The 17,290-nt window shown below is 36.3% G+C and overlaps 2 protein-coding genes and 1 pseudogene across 4 annotated transcripts; all 3 read left to right on the top strand.

The window, feature by feature from the left end:
* The first annotated feature begins 2,521 nt into the window (after positions 1 to 2,521).
* On the top strand, positions 2,522 to 10,013 carry LOC125189233 (serine/threonine-protein phosphatase BSL1-like). The gene is made up of 21 exons (XM_048086529.2): positions 2,522 to 3,042; positions 3,134 to 3,194; positions 3,299 to 3,377; positions 3,465 to 3,544; positions 3,634 to 3,728; positions 4,335 to 4,434; positions 4,824 to 4,893; positions 5,362 to 5,463; positions 5,934 to 6,015; positions 6,121 to 6,288; positions 6,933 to 7,119; positions 7,216 to 7,414; positions 7,503 to 7,670; positions 7,772 to 8,010; positions 8,111 to 8,195; positions 8,284 to 8,382; positions 8,455 to 8,654; positions 8,726 to 8,801; positions 8,976 to 9,111; positions 9,309 to 9,448; positions 9,533 to 10,013. Exons 1-21 carry the CDS (start codon positions 2,850 to 2,852, stop codon positions 9,614 to 9,616), a joined length of 2,643 nt encoding a protein of 880 aa, XP_047942486.2. The 5' UTR covers positions 2,522 to 2,849; the 3' UTR covers positions 9,617 to 10,013.
* A 3,537-nt stretch (positions 10,014 to 13,550) lies between these two features.
* LOC148924298 (zinc finger protein CONSTANS-LIKE 3 pseudogene) lies at positions 13,551 to 14,120 on the top strand (annotated as a pseudogene).
* Positions 14,121 to 14,345: 225 nt separating this feature from the next.
* LOC125190177 (protein SLOW WALKER 1-like) lies at positions 14,346 to 16,715 on the top strand. 3 transcript variants are annotated; one of them, XM_048087392.2, is made up of 2 exons: positions 14,346 to 16,001; positions 16,279 to 16,715. In XM_048087392.2, exons 1-2 carry the CDS (start codon positions 14,413 to 14,415, stop codon positions 16,313 to 16,315), a joined length of 1,626 nt encoding a protein of 541 aa, XP_047943349.1. In that variant the 5' UTR covers positions 14,346 to 14,412; the 3' UTR covers positions 16,316 to 16,715. The 3 variants fall into 3 exon arrangements, with proteins under 3 accessions (XP_047943349.1, XP_047943348.1, XP_047943350.1); XM_048087391.2 differs by having other exon boundaries at positions 16,284 to 16,715; XM_048087393.2 differs by lacking the exon at positions 16,279 to 16,715 and having other exon boundaries at positions 14,346 to 16,194.
* The last annotated feature ends 575 nt before the right edge of the window (positions 16,716 to 17,290 follow it).

Raw genomic sequence — 17,290 nt, forward strand, 5'->3', positions numbered from 1 at the left:
AAAATGATAACAAATAGTTAAAGTGGAGAAAAAGTAAAATAAGAGAGAGAGAGATAATAATGTAGATAAGACTCTTATTTATTTTATTTTGTCACTTACTTTACTTTTTTTTCTCTTCATTTTTACTATTTATTATTATTTTTTCAAAACGAGTGCAGAAAATGAAATGACTCAACTACCACATAACGAAGAGAGTATTATTATACATTGAGAATTATGATTTCTAGCTATTTATCATTTCATTTATTTAAAACCTAACATAAAAATTGGTTATGATTGAGATCTACTTTGATGTCAAAACCTTTATCTTTATTGAGTCACACATTAATTTAAAATTTCAAAATCCATAATATATTTATGTTCATATTTGTATGTATACTACTTACCTGTTTCGATAAATATGAACAATTTTCTTTTTAGTTCACTCTTAAAAATCTTGAATTTTTGAATTTAGAAAATATTTGAGTAACAAATTACCCCTATATAATATAATTATTATCTTTTTTTTTCATCTATTAATTTACTAATTTTACATTAAAATCAGTGTCCCACCAAAAGTCCGTATTTATCAGGGAGTATAATACTATTAAAAAAGGTTTTTACAATTTTTTAGATACTCAAATTGAATCGAATTGAATATTGATATTTTTGAAAAAAACGAAACAAAATGAAGCCGAAATGTGAATAAAATCGAACAAAACTTTATTAGGTCATGTTTGGTTGACGGGAAAGTAAAGTTGGCAAGGAAAATGATTCCCAGGAACATGAATCCACAGAATGTGATTCTTAATAACTTTACTTTCCTGCGTTTGAAAAATATCAAGATTTTAAATTTTATATTTGATTTAAACACTAACTAAAAATATACTTATTATTATTTTTATTTATAAAAAAGAATAATAATACAATTTTTTGAATAAGTTATTAATTATAAATAATAATTATTACATTATTATATTTATTTATTGCTATGGATAGTTTAAATATGAATTATCCATCATAATATATAATAATATAATTGTATTTTTAGTTACATGGAGTATTATATTATAATCATAAATAATTAATAATATATATAATTATTATTATTATAACCAAAGTATTTAAAGATATAATTTTTAAATTTTATAATTTTAAATTTCAATACGATTTATTGATTAATTATTAATTTATAAAATAATAATTATTATTTATTCTTATATGATTTATATTATATAATTATATTTTGTTTTTTTAATAAATTATTAATTATTACTATGATAATACATTATATTTAAATATTATAATAATATAATTATAATTATGATAATTTTAATAATAATATTTATTATATTGAAATTAAGTATGATTTATAATATAAATTATTTTTGAAACATTAATTAATATAATAATAATAAAATTATACTCCCTCCGTCCCATTAAAGATGACTCACTTTCCTTTTTGGTTTGTCCCAACCAAGATGACCCATTACTTAAAATGGAAACCCCTTTATCTCTATTTTATCCCCTCTCTCTTACTTTACTCTCTCCATTTAACACACAAAATAAAGTTGCATAAAATCCCGTACCGCCCAAGAAAGGGGTCATCTTCCTTGGAACGGAGGGAGTACTATATTGCATTAAATATGTAGGAATCCTAAATCTTGGAAAAAGAATACTCAAGAAAAGTTAGGATTCAGAATCCTGGAAAGTTGTACTAACTTTCCTTGTTCTGGGATTCTGATTACTTTCCCAGTTTAATTAAAAACCAAAACAAACACAAGATTTTAAAATTTAAGGAATCAGATTACTTTCCTAGGCAGATGCTTGACAACCAAACATTGCCTAAAGTTCAATTTGATTCGTTCAAATATTCATCTTTTGGATTTTTTTTCTCACTCCTACCTAAAATATATGAACATAACAAGTTTGATAAAATGATTGAATAAATTTGTTTTGGGTATAATCTTTTGATTATTTTTCGTTTGAATTAAGGTGATAAATATCATTCTGTATTTGTATTTTTACAGCAAATCCCTTAATTTTTTCAAAATTATTTAATACATTTAAGAAATCATTACGAAATTATAAAAGATGATTCACAGTTAATTTCGTTCTTGTTTCCCAATAGTAATTCGAATAGCAATTTGTTGTTATTCGTTCTTTACATGTTCAATAATTTCTGGGAATAATTTGGTTTTCAATTTATTGGTTTGAATAATTTGTCAGAATACATAAGAGCTTAGTTTTGATCAACATTTAATTTGAACGAATAATTTAGAGGATTTATGATGATTTGTAATATTCTCAAGAAAAGTGTAATTCTTTTTCCAAATCTGCAATATTTATCTTGCAAATTTAAATTTTTTCCTAATCTGTTTTAAATTAATTATAATTAATGAAATTTTTTATATTTTGTGCCCAATTAATAATAGCGTGTGTATTTGAAAATATATCCAACATTTTCTTTTATCAATTTTGAATATTCCAAGAATTGACAAACTATCAAAAAACGGTTGACTCTGGCGAGTGGGCTTTCTTCATTTCTTGCCAAAAAAATCTTCCAATTATCAGCTGTCTATCTTAAACTCCATTCATCAATCCATCAAAGTATGAAACCCTTTTTTCTAATTTCACAGTTTTGAAGTATTTATCAGTAATACAATCCAAATCCATGTATAAAAAACGGTTCTTTGCCTTTCGAAAAATTGAACTTGAATTATCTGGCAACCACTCTCAGCGAAGGAGAGTCCATTTTGCTGCTTAATCAGCTCTAGGGCTCCAATTTCGTGGATTTCTTGAGCTATTTCGATCAATTACACGTGATTTTTTTTTTATCCAGCGTTTTGGCTGAGTTGATTGATTTGTGAATGGGATCGAAGCCGTGGCTGCATCCTGCGCCGGAATATCGGTATTTGGAGAGCTATTGGGACACTGATGAGGACGCGCCGGGTCCCCGCTGTAGCCACACTCTCACCGCCGTGGCGGCGACGAAAACCCATGGTCCCCGCCTCATTTTGTTCGGTGGCGCCACCGCCATTGCCAGTGGCAACGGTGGCATTCGTAATATTCTCTCTTTTGATTTCTGTTTTCTGATTTTTGTTTTGTTTGGAACTGATTAGTTGTTGAAATTCTAAGCTAATGTGTTTTTTAGGGTTGGATGGAGTGACAAATTCTGTACATTCTTACTGTGTACTTACTAGAAAATGGACCAGGTTTGTCTTCCTTTTTGTGTGTGTGTGTTGTTGAAGTTGAATTCCAAAGAAGGAATTTAGTTTCTAATTTTGGTGCTTATTTGTTACATTAATGATTTGATCAGGCTTCGACCAGCAGGAGAGCCACCATCACCTAGAGCTGCACATGCTGCCGCAGCTGTTGGCACCATGGTGGTGTTTCAGGTGATTGGAGTTTGGAGTTTCTCATGGTTGAAAAACTATGCTTTGTTAAATTTAGATTTTGTTTACTTAGGGTCTGTCCTTTGCCAGGGTGGGATAGGTCCTGCTGGGCATTCGACAGATGACCTTTATGTGCTTGATTTGACAAACGACAAGTACAAGTGGCATCGGTAAAGATAATGTTGTTGCATATTCCCTTAATCTGGTTTTTGAGTACATGAGCTTTGTTTGACTTGTTACTCTGTTTTCTGGGAGGCAGTGTTGTAGTTCAAGGACAGGGGCCCGGGCCTAGATACGGACATGTCATGGACTTGGTCGCACAACGATATCTTGTTACAGTTAGTGGCAATGATGGTGAGTGCTAGCAAGCCTTCTGTTATACAAAAAATACACATTATGATATTTGATTGAATGATATGATAGGAGTTATTTTCACTTCAGAACGAGGGATATTACTGCATGGATAGCAGTGAAGAAAATAGCCTTTCTAATAATCTGAAAACATACCGGATGTTTTTGCAAGCTTCAATTGAAAATTTTGTTAATTTTTGGGAGATTGTCTAGTGGTTTCTGTTAATTAAGTGAATTTCTGCCTTAGCTGCCGTAGGCATTGTGAATTCCAGTTGCACACTTCTATCACTTATACCAAATTCACTTGTTTGATCAGGCTTGGATTACTTTGAGCCTTTTTTTGTATGGTAAATCCACGAGTTTTCCACCATTTCTCTGCCAGTGACTTTTCCTCCTATGAGTCTGAAGTTACTGGAAGTTATTAGCTCTCTCTTTTTGAATATACAATGGAGAATCTGGTTGACAAATTGATATGTAGATGGGTGAGAGAATTTGGACAACACATGACTGAACTAAAGATTCCAATGCAGCAGACTTTTGGTTCAAACTTTCAATATCTTGTGCTTCTTATCTGGCACCAACTGACCAAGATCTTCTACTATTTTACAGGTAAAAGAGTGCTTTCAGATGCTTGGGCCTTCGATACTGCACAGAAACCATATGTGTGGCAGAGGCTTGATCCAGATGGTGACAAACCTTCTGCAAGAATGTAAGTAGTGTTGCTAATGTTATTATTTAGTACACGATACAAAGTGTAAATTAATTTCATATCTTTGAAATCATACATTTTCTTGATTTGTAAGTTGTATCCATGGCTATTGTGTAAGTAATATTACAATGGTTGTGTGATGAAATTGCCTGCTTAGAGAGGGATGGCTTTTCAATTTTATGAACCCTTTTGTCCAGAAACAGATGTTTATCTGTCTTTATGTATGAATTGGTTCACTGGGGGGGGGGGGTGTTTAAGTATTTAATGAACAATTTTTCATATCTTCTGTTGTTTAATTGAATCTCTTAGATTATCATGTTTACAAAAATTATTCCTGTCATTATATAGTGAAATAAGCATTTTACCGGAACAATTGACCGTGTTTATAGGTATGCAACAGCTAGTGCTCGGAGAGATGGAATGTTTCTGCTTTGTGGTGGAAGAGATGCTTCTGGCACGGTATGCTTATTTCTCATGATGATATAAGCCATTCATTTGTCATGATTCTTTTGTTAAACCACAAGATGTTTCCAAGTTCAGTTACAAAAATGGCTTTAAATTGCTAGCTTTCCGGTGGATGATTTCATTTATTATCTTCACGAATTTCTTTTGGGAAAGAGAGTGGAATACTTATATATCTCTGAACTTCTTTTGGCAAGAGACATATTTTGAGCTATTGAGTTGGTACTGTTTCTGCTTTTTCTCAGTTAACTGAAAAAACAAAATTAAAAAGTTATAAAAGTTTAGATATTTATATGGTCGGTTAATTTGCACACTGATGAGCTGCTTGATCAGCATTTTAGTCTTTACCAATAATGTGCTTATTCTCCCCCTGTAATGATTGAGGTAGTTTTGTAATTGAGGAATATTACTATGGCTGTAGCCGCTGTACATTACTAATGTATTAGTTGCATGTGGCCTGTGTAGCCACTGGCAGATGCCTATGGATTGCTTATGCATCGGAATGGGCTCTGGGAATGGACACTTGCTCCAGGAGTGTCGCCTTCGCCCAGGTACCAGCATGCTGCGGTAAGTCATAGATCTAGTTGTTTGTTCTTTGCTATTTTAAAAGTTAGATGGCATTCTTATATGGTATTGTCTTATGTGCTCATTGAAAACCATGAGTTTGAATCTATAACACCGGCTGATTTATCTAATACTGTAGTAAATGAATGTAGACTAGCATTTTATATGACTTGGGTTTCTTTTGCTAATGTATACTGAATGAGGTTGGGTTATCTTTTCCTGACTAATCTTATTCATCTGGCCTTTAATTATAGAGCAATGAGTTGACTGTGGAAGACTTGTAGATGCCAATATACTTTGTAGCATTCCAGATTCTGCACCAGATTATCTTGCTTTTTTTAGTTCAATTGTTTGAGGTTGGAGGTCATACAATTCTATAGGAGAAGCTCAGGGATGTTGCATCACTAGTCAATAACATGCCTTATCTATTTGCTACCTCTACTTTATGATTTGTGAATAATGCTCTTTACCAGGTCTTTGTAGGTGCTAGATTGCATGTAAGTGGAGGTGTTGTCAGAGGTGGTCGATCAGTAGAAGGTGACGCTGTAATTTCAGGTACCAATTAATGTTGTTTTAAGTTGGTTGACTGGAAATTGTTGCAAGTCTTGATGTTTATTTCCAGTGAAGAGTATCTTGATGTTATTGTTGTTCTGTTTGAAGTATTGGATACTGCTGCTGGAGTTTGGCTTGATAGAAATGGGCTGGTCACATCACGAGGAAACAAAGCACAGAGTGACCTTGATCCTTCTCTGGAGATTATGCGGCGATGTCGCCATGCAGCTGCATCTGTTGGTTTCCGAATATATGTTCATGGTGGTTTGAAAGGAGGTGAAGTCTGCCTTTAAGCCACTCGAGCTTATCATCTTTTTTTAATAGTTTATGCAAACATATTCTTACAGTTATTTTAAAGGAGGTAGATTTGCACTTAGCTGCATGACCTGTTCTTATCTAGCATGATATTTTATCAAGATCACAATAGGAAGAAATTACAGATAATTTTCTGATATAAGTTTCTCACACTTTTGGGATGTGTATGTGATTATGGATGTAGTTTGAGATGCTCTCTCTTGCTCGTACATGCTCTTATTGCATATGTGCCCATAAAACTAAAAGTGTACATGTAAAACTTATTTTTGCATTTCATCTAGATAATTTCAATTCAGTACTAGAATTCAGAAAGGGGAATTAGCTCTGATTGTAGGAATTCATCTAGATATTTTGAGTTACTCTCTCTTGCTCCTACTGCATACCGGCCCATAAAAGTAAAAGTGTACATGATTTCAGTTTAGTACTACTAGAGTCCAGAAAAGGGAATTGGCTCTGATCTGTGGGAACATTGAGCTGACAACTTTACTCCATCCCAATTTAATTTTTAGGCAAATGGCAGAATTCAAATGATCCTTAAATCTAAAGATGGGGTTTCTTAAAGACTTGAACTGCTTAAAGATCTTATATTTTTTTTTGCACTGCAGATACTTTGCTAGATGATTTTCTTGTGGCAGAGAACTCTCAATATCAATCTGAAATCAATCCACCATTATCCCCTGACAGAGCCTCAATAAATTCTAGCCCAAGGTCAAACAATACTACTTTTGCTCCATTTTCCGCTGGATCAACCCCAGATTGCGGGTTTGAAACACCTTCATCTGGAAATTTTGGGTCTGCTGATTTTGTCCATTATGATAATCTTTCTGTTGTCCAGACAAGCTACTTTTAGTAACCTGTAACCTCTCTCTCTTTTGTTGGTTTCTATAGAATGGACAGACAGTCCTTGGAGAAACTCGCAGAGGCATCTGCCGCTGAAGCTGAGGTTGCCAGTGCTGTCTGGCAATCAGCTCAGGCTGCTTCAGCCATCCCCGAGGAAGCATCGTTGTCAGATGTCAATTCGCAGTCTGTGGAGACCACTTCTGAGGGTAGTGACACTGAAGTTGATGTCCGCCTTCATCCTAGAGCCGTAAGATTTGCTCTTGTTTTTTCAGCACAGCAGTACATTGTATAGGGATGCTGGGAACAACGAAAGCTTATATTCTCCAATATTGCAGGTTGTAATTGCAAAAGAAACTGTAGGAAACTTGGGGGGTATGGTACGACAATTATCCTTGGATCAATTTGAAAATGAAAGTAGGCGAATGCTACCATCACATAATGACCTATCAAATCCTACTAAAAAGTTTGAAAGGCAGAGATCACCTCAAGGCTTGCATAAAAAGGCAAGCTTCACTGGGTTCAGTTATCTTCTGTATGTTAAAAGTAAAAGTTTGTTAACATGCGAAAATGTCATCTAATGCTTATTTGATCATCGTTTATGCAGATCATATCAACTTTGTTGAGGCCTCAGAATTGGAAGCCTCCTGTTAATAGAAAGTTCTTTTTGGACTCTTACGAAGTCGGTGAGCTTTGTTTTGCTGCTGAGCAGATTTTCATGCAAGAGCAAACAGTGCTCCAATTGAAAGCTCCTGTAAAAGTTTTCGGTGACCTTCATGGACAGTTTGGTGATCTGATGCGGCTTTTTGACGAATATGGATTTCCTTCAACTGCTGGAGACATAACGTAAGTTTCTTGTTAGAGCTTGTGGAGGTTGTACCTCTTCCACTCTGCAAATGACAAGTTCTTCATTTACTCTGATTAATTTGTATCCTTTGCGTTTCAGTTACATAGACTATTTATTCTTGGGAGATTATGTTGATCGCGGACAGCACAGCTTGGAAACTATAACTTTGCTCCTTGCTCTTAAGGCAAGATTTTGAATTAATAACTGAATGTTTTCGTCAATTGCATATTCACTTTTTGGCCTATCCTAACTGTTGACTACATGTGCCTTAGATCGAATACCCAGAGAATGTTCACCTGATAAGAGGAAATCATGAAACTGCAGACATCAATGCACTTTTTGGTTTTCGCATTGAATGTATTGAAAGAATGGTATATATCTCAAGTTTACAAAATATTCCCTGTCAACATGATTTTGATAAAGGTTGATTGACTTTCTTGCAGGGGGAAAGTGATGGGATTTGGGCTTGGACGCGATTCAACCAGTTGTTTAATTATCTCCCACTTGCTGCGTTGATTGAGAAAAAGATCATTTGCATGCATGGTGGCATAGGGAGGTCGATTAATTCAGTCGAACAGATAGAGAATCTGCAGAGGCCCATAACAATGGATGCTGGTTCAGTAGTGCTAATGGATTTGTTATGGTATATTTTACTTCACAGCCCTATTCAGCTTATATCCAGTGCCATCTTGTGCTTATCGCATTTCTCATCAGGTCGGATCCGACTGAAAATGATAGCGTTGAGGGCTTGAGACCAAATGCTAGAGGACCCGGACTTGTGACATTTGGGGTATGCTTCTGATGACGCATCTTAAATCAATGATGATTAGCTTATTTCACGATTTCATCACGACATTCTATTTCATGTCACTATTTACCAAATGCATGGAAATGAAAATTGCTTGTATGAATCTCCAGAATTTTACATTGTCACACTGTTTGCTTATCGATTTATTTCCTACAGCCTGATCGGGTCACAGATTTCTGTAAGAGGAACAAGTTGCAGCTTATCATAAGAGCTCATGAGTGTGTGATGGATGGATTCGAACGATTTGCCCAGGGCCAGTTGATCACCATTTTCTCTGCTACCAATTATTGTGGTATGCATTCAGTGATTCAAGTCATCCTCATATTATCGTTCCACATAGGAGGCGTTTATTTTGGCTGATAGATTAAATTCGACAATCGATAGAATTGATTATTTGAAATAAAAAGAGCTCAAAATTGCTCAATCCATCAAATCATGTGGTGGAATAGCTGAAGGCATGCATATCTGATGTACGTAACCTTGTTTCAGGAACGGCGAACAATGCTGGAGCAATATTGGTCATTGGCAGGGAATTGGTCATCGTCACGAAATTGATTCATCCACTTCCACCACCTTTCCACTCCCCAGAAAATTCCCCAGAACGTGTGACAGAGGAGACGTGGATGCAGGTACGTCATTCACGATATACCCAAGTTGTGGTGCTGTTTTTGTTTAGTGGAGTAGAAGATAATCTTGACTTGTGATTTCTTTAGGAGCTTAACATCCAAAGACCTCCAACTCCAACAAGAGGACGCCCGCAGCCGGACCTTGACCGAGGCTCACTCGCCTATATATAACATCACATGTTGATTTTTGCATGCATCGATGCTTCTCCAGTGTTGCTGGTACGGGACGGAGCAGTTGGCTCTGCTATCGTGGTAAGATTTCTACCGAGGACTGCTGTACTTCACACAGATGCAGTAGATGAGAATAGGATTATTGGTGTATAGAAGAGAGATACAAAGATTGAGAAGAAATTGTCACATTTTTTCTGTTTTGTCATTGTGTGGTACGGAAAAAAAGAAATACATACGATAAGTTAATGGTGGATATATGTGTACGTAGATGATGTGCTATTGAGTTCAATATATCGAGTGTAATTAGCAGATTCACATTGGTTTTGCAAATTTATCTATTATGTGTAGAGAAAGAAAGAGCAGACACACAATGAGGAATGAACCTTTTTTCTTAATCTCTCTGAATGCGTTGCATATTGAATTTGTTTATTTACTTATAGGGGTGCTCGGTTGTCAAGATTAAATCACATGGTTAAATATGTATCATGTTTTGTTCATGAGATTGAACCCTACAACTTAATCCTAAATGGATAGTCTCATGATAATTAGTCCAAGCCCTCCCCCCTCCAACTAAAGTAATCCCACAACTTAATCCTAGATGGATAGTCTCATGATTATTAGTTATGGCAACCGAACGCCATCATAAAAGAATGATTTTCTTTTTATGTTTTCCAATAAATAATACTCCCTCCGGTTTAAAAAAATAGCAACTATTTCCATTTTGGGCCGTTCCTTAAAAATAGAAACTTTAGAATCTTTCTACTTTGATACATGGACATGGGCTGCCGCTGCAGGCTCCCAATTTCCATTGGCCGCCCGGCTGTACGAAGGGAGTATGTTTATGCTTATCCAATTACTTTTACGGTTTATGACACAAAATTTTATCCTCTTCGTTCCACGAGAGTATGCGTTTTTTATTTTTAGTCAGTCTCAGAAGAATTTGTACTTTTCTAATTTTGGAAAGTCTTTTTTCATTTTCCACTAACAATACCGTAAATTTTTTTTTATAACCTCTCTCTTACTAGACTAATTATGCATTAAAACTCGTATCCAACCAAAAGCGCATACTCTTGTGAACAAAAGAGAGTATGATTTTCATGATAACATCGTACTCCCTCTATCCCATATTAATAAGTCATTTGAGATTTGAGAATTACAAAGAGTTTTAATGTGTAATTAGTAAAGTAAGAGAAAAAATAGTTAAAATAATACAATAATAAAATGGTGGGACCATAAATAATAAAGTACTAAAATAGAAAGAAAAAAATATTTCTATAAATAGCTCTGGACTATTTATATGGAACGTTATTTTCTTTTTAGTAAAAAATAAGACAACAAATCACTCCTATCATATTTCCTTTCCTACTTTAAATTCTCTTATTTTTAATATAATTTAATTTATAATCAATTTAATATAACTTTTTAATTTATGTGCCTAAAAATTGAGGTACATTCTCTTATTTTTAATTTAACTAGTTTTACCACCCGTGCTATGAACGGGCCAAAGGATTTTTATAAAATAAGAAAATATATTTAAAACGAATTAGATAAAAATAAGGAATATAAAGAAAATATGTAAAAATTTTAAAAATAAGAAAATATATTTAAAACGAATTAAATAAAAATAAGGAATATAAAGAAAATATGTATAAATTATTGTAAATCAAGAACGGAAACTATTTAAATTTTGTATTCAATCCATAATAACGAAAGAAAAAAATAGAAATTGAATACGACATAGAAACAAATGATTAAGAAATACTAAATACTAAAGCAAATAAATAAAATAATTTGGAAAAGTAAATAATTCATAATAAATTCAATCAAAAACAAATTAATCATTTCACATTTAGCATATGATTTATATAATTATAAATCAAATACTGCTACTTAAAGAAAATACTACTATTATTAACGATCCTCGAATCGTGAAATATAGTGTAATGAAAGGACATGAGGGAGGAGAGCCAACGGAGAAACGAAATGCCCTTTTCCAAATGCGGCTTCAAATTCAGAGTCTACGCCTTGGAAATAGTCGAGATGGTAGAAAATCAGCTCCACTTCTTCGGGAATTAGCCTGCAACACAAGTAGAGAAAGAGAGAGAGAAGCCAAAGGGGTTATAGTAAGAAGTGGTGAGACTCGATTCTGCATGTAGTAGAGAGAAAAAAGCTTAAAGGGTTTGTTTTGCTTTGGATATCCCGATATTTTCTTCTTAGAATTTATTTCTCACCCCTATTCTTTTCTAGATAATTTTTATTTGCTCTTACCTGATTTTGGTGTGTGTCTACAATTGTTTTATTTGAAAAATTGAAAGGGAAATTCATTTTCTGATGTTGGGAGGAGTGAGAGTACTGTCATAAGCACTGATGCTATGGTTTGTGAAATTACCTATTTACCCATAATCTAAAGAGAGTTTGACATAACATATTATCTCTAGTCCGCATTAAATGTTTTATTTTTTTTATCAATACGGACTTTAAGAAATTGTTTGATATTGTAAAGAAAAGTGGATGAAAAAAAAAGTAAAAGAAAAATTAATTCATAATTTGTTTCTATTAAGACATACAATAAAAAAATATTAATAGAATAAAGATAACGAAAAATTAATTCATAATTTTAATACATAAACTATTTAAATATAATTAACAAAATTTTTAAAACTTATTAAATATACCATATGCACAATTAGATGGCCCAACACATTAAAAAATTTTCGTACTTATTAAATATACATAATACACAATTAAATGCCCCAACACATTAAAAAGAATTTCATACTTATTAAAGAAAAATTTGAAACATGATTTTAATAACATTGTACATGATATTACTAATAACATTGTACATGATATTACTAATTACATGAAATTATGAACAAAATAAATACAACAAACTTTATAATTAACCTATAAACTAATAAATAAAAACTTAAAAAAAATATAATACAAAAATAGTTTTGATTTTTATATATAAATATTAAACAAAATTATTATATAATAATTATAAAGAGTAATACACAATTAGATGGCCCAACACGTTAAAAAAACATACCCAAATAGAAAAAATATATAAGCCCAAACCGATTTATAAATTAGGCCCATACATTAAAAAATGCAGCCCCAATTCGTATAAGTCCAAACTTATACAATAGATTAGTGGGAAATTAATTGATTTAATTAGACTATAGATTAATTTTAATTAACACACTTAAGGAACAAAACACTACTTTATACAACGTATATAAGCCATTTTCTAATTATTTGATGTCGGCGCCTATTGTTGAAAACCCTAGCTTTACGGTCATCTCCTCCGCTGGAAAACCGCGTCTTCTGCTCTGAATCGCCGTCGCATCTTACACCACTACACCTTATCGACTCCTTACCACGACTAATCTCCAGATTTGCAACTACAATACTACCAAAACAACCCCAAACCCTACAAATTCAACACTGAAAAAACCGAAGAAAATTTCTTCGTCAACTGCTAAACAATGCCTCCATCATCGGTTCAACGAAGACGACGGAGAGTGGGGTCAAACCCGTGGGACCATAAATAATAAAGTACTAAAAGAGAAGAAAAAATATTTCTATAAATAGCTTTGGACTATTTATATGGAACGTTATTTTCTTTTTAGTAAAAAATAAGACAACAAATCACTCCTACCATATTTCGTTTCCTACTTTAAGTTCTCTTATTTTTAATATAATTTAATTTAATCAATTTAATATAACTTTTTAATTTATGTGCCTAAAAATTGAGGCACATTCTCTTATTTTTAATTTAATTTAAGAGTTAAGACCAAAATGGTCTCTAACATATGGTAGTTTTACCAATTTGATCCCGAACATTATCTTTTTTATTATTTGGTCCCTCACAAATTAACTCTGACCCGAATCAATTCCAACTTGACGGAACCGTCAATAATAGACGGTAATGATAACGGCGAAGCTCTGCGACTCGTGAAAGTCGGCTTCCGCCGCCGTCTTCTGCCGCGCCGACTCCGCCTTCCTCTGCCGCGCGTGCGACGCCGACGTCCACGCGACAAACGAGCTGGCTTCGCGCCACGGCCGCATCTGGATCTGCGAGGTCTGCGAGCAGGCCCCTGCCTCCTTCACCTGCAAGGCCGACGCCGCCGCCCTCTGCGCCGCCACGATCGCCTCCCCGTCTCCCGCTTCTACGACGCCGACGCCGCCGCTGCCAGCTCCGAGGAGGAGGCTGAGGCAGCGTCGTGGCTCCTGCTCGACCCGAATAGCAAAATTGAGGAATCCGGGTCGCCGAAGTACATGTCGGTGTTCTCCGATGTGGATCCGTATCTGGATCAGGATCTCAAATGCAAGCCGCACCAAATCGTCTCGATAGCGAGCACAAGCATACTCCGCCGCCGACGGAGTCGTGCTGGTGTAGAACAAGCTCTCAATAATAGACGGTAATTACATGAGGGTTTTGAGGAGGCATGGGTTGCGGCGGGTTGAGGCGCCGGAGGGGTTACCGGTCTATTATTGACGGTTCCGTCAAGTTGAGACCGATTCGGGTCAGAGTTAATTTGTGAGGGACCAAGTAATCAAAAAGATAATGTTCGGGACCAAATTGGTAAAACAACCATATGTTAAGGAGCAATTTTGCCTTAACTCTTAATTTAATATATAGTTTAACATAAGTTTATAATTCCCAAAAAATGGAGCACCTCAAACAGTGACCAAGGTATATATATATATATGAGGTCATAAACCCTATTTCCTGTTTGAGCAGCAATCCTTCTCCAATTTCCTAAACCCTAATTACCCGCCGTTCAACAATGGCGGAATCCTTCCCTGTTAAGCCGAAGCTCCGCCCCACCTCCAGCAAACTCACTCCCACCCCGGAGGCCAAATACTGGCGATCCTTCAAAATTCCTAAAGACATCGAAACCACACCATCTAAATCCTTCACTTTCCCAATAAATTCCATCGCCTTTTCGCCCACAGCCCCTCACGATTTCGTCGCCACGCATTCCGCCAGCGTCTCCATCTTCTCCGGCAAAACTCTGGACCCTAAACCCCCAATCTCCTCCTTCTCCGACACCGCCGCCGCCGTCTCCTTCCGCTGCGACGGAAAACTCCTCGCCGCCGGAGACTTGACCGGCACCGTCCACGTGTTCGATGCAAAGTCCCGCAGCCACCTCCGCCGTCTGAAAGGCCACACCGCCGCCGTCCGGTTAGTAAATTACCCTCGCGCCGCAGATAAGCTCCACCTCTTTTCCGGCGGAGACGATTCGGTAATTAAGTATTGGGATGTCACAACGGAGAAATGCGTGTTTAATCTGCTAGGGCACAAGGATTATGTGCGCTGCGGCGATGCTTCCCCGATTAGTGATGAAATGTTCGTTTCCGGATCGTACGATCATAGGGTTAGGGTTTGGGATGTGCGAGTCTCGAATTCGGGCTCTGTGTTGGAATTGAATCACGAGAAGCCGGTGGAGAGTGTGATTTACCTCCCCTCCGGTGGCCTAATTGCCACGGCCGGTGGGAATTTCGTGAAGATATGGGATGTGATTGGTGGTGGGAAGCTGCTGTATTCGATGGAGAGCCATATCAAGACCGTTACCGCCCTCTGTATGGGGAATGTCGCGCGAGGGAGTGGAGAGGAAGAAGCCGAGGGGAATAGGATATTGAGTGTTGCATTGGATGGATATATGAAGGTGTTTGATTATGCCAAATTGAAGATCACTCACTCCATGAGGTTCCCTGAGCCACTTCTCTCAGTTGGATTTTCGCCTGATTGCTCGACTCGTGTTATAGGGACATCCAAAGGGAACTTGTATATCGGTAGAAGGAAGGCGAAGGTGGAGAGTGAGGAGGTGGGAGTTGCTAATTTGCAGTGGAAAATTGTGGATGATGAGCCGGGCAGGAAGGTTCTAAGGCCTTCGTATTTTAGGTACTTCCAACGAGGGCAGAACTTGAAGCCCTCGGAAGGGGATTACTTGATCAACAGGCCGAAGAAGGTGAAGATGGCTGAGTTTGATAAGCTGTTGAAGAAGTTTAGGCACAGGGAGGCGCTGGTAGCTGCTTTGAATAAGAGAAATCCGGAGAGTGTCGTGGCTGTGATGGAGGAGTTGGTGGCGCGTAGGAAGTTGGTGAAATGTGTATCCAATTTGGACATGGAGGAGCTCGGGTTGCTGTTGGCGTTTCTGCAGAAGTACTCCACCATGCCACGATACGCAGGGCTGCTGACGAGGTTGGCGAATAAGGTTGTCGAGTTGAGGGCGGAGGATATAAGATCTTCAGATCAACTAAGAAATTATATTAGGAATCTGAAGAGAGATGTTGAGGAGGAGATCAGAATACAGCAGTCTTTGCTTGAAATACAGGGGATAATTTCACCGATGCTGATGATTGCTGCTAGAAGGTGAAGTTTATGAGATGAGTTCTGTTTGATCTACCAAGATTTTGTTGGAGTTTTGGAGAATGCTTCGTCATGTTTTTGATAGGATTGATCTCTGTTATATTGTTGTTTGTTTTCCCTTTTTGATGCCGAGGTCAAAATTTTGTTGAAATAGAATCATTGCTGGTTCACATAGTAAAAACAGTTTTAACTTTCATCTTTCCATTCTCTATCTATTTAATTTCTTGTCATTGGAGAAGCAATTCTGTTGCGAAAATATTTAAATAATTGAATTCCATAGATTAGAGCTTATGATTCCAAGAATTGGACGGGAATAGCGGAGATCGAGATGGAAGAGTGAGGGACTGAACCAGTGTCGGCGAGCGCGGTGCAGGAGATGAAAGAGAGAGACCGAATAGAAGAGGGAGAGGAGATGAGTAGGAGACTGACGACCGTGACGGCGCCGTGGCGAGCGCTGATGCAGTAGATGTAAGAGAGAGACCAAATAGAAAAGGGGGGCAGACCTGAGCCACTGGACGACGGTGAGCAGGGGCAACGTGGAGGAGATGACGGCATCTGCAATTAAACTCCGCCACCTACACCCCATTGTCGACCTATCATCAAGTTTAACGATTCCACCATCGAAAACCATCATTTTCGAACCTGAGCAGCTGAAAAATCAACGAGTTCCATCTAATTCAGAGTAATTAATCGACTCGTGTTGTTTTCATTTGAATTATAAAAATATTTGAAGGTTCTTCTCGTCTTTTTTGCATCAAGAGATGGTCAGTTTCTAATTTTGGAACCGAATGCATAATATAGTACTCCCTTTGTTCCAAGATATTAGAGCCCTTTCTTTTGGACACAGGAATTTAGGAGATGTTGTTTAGCGGTATAAGTGGAGTGAGGTAGTAAAGTAAATTTTTACCATAAATAGAAATGACTCAAATATGTTGGGACACCTCAAAAAGGAATAAGGGTCTAATATCTTGGGACGGAGGTAGTATAACCAAATCTGTGGGCCCTACTAGCCTAAATCTGCCCCAACATACAAATCCAAGCATTTCCTCATCTGGTTAAGCGAACACGTCCTCAGTATTTTATGAGCTAATGTCATTAATAAAACAATCTTATAAACATGTAAGTGATGATGGGATTATTTTATTTTGTTGTGAGTGTGGATGGGAATGATGCACCATTGTTGGAGCAGGAGATCCGCTCACGATTTATAGTGACTGATGCTCTAATTAATTCACAAAAAAAAAGGTATAAACAACTAAACTATAAATTATACGCGTATATACATGTGTATA

Source organism: Salvia hispanica, chromosome 5 (genome assembly GCF_029641045.1).
Source record: "Salvia hispanica isolate PSC_SH4W2 chromosome 5, Shi_PSC_v1, whole genome shotgun sequence".
NCBI lineage: Eukaryota > Viridiplantae > Streptophyta > Magnoliopsida > Lamiales > Lamiaceae > Salvia > Salvia hispanica.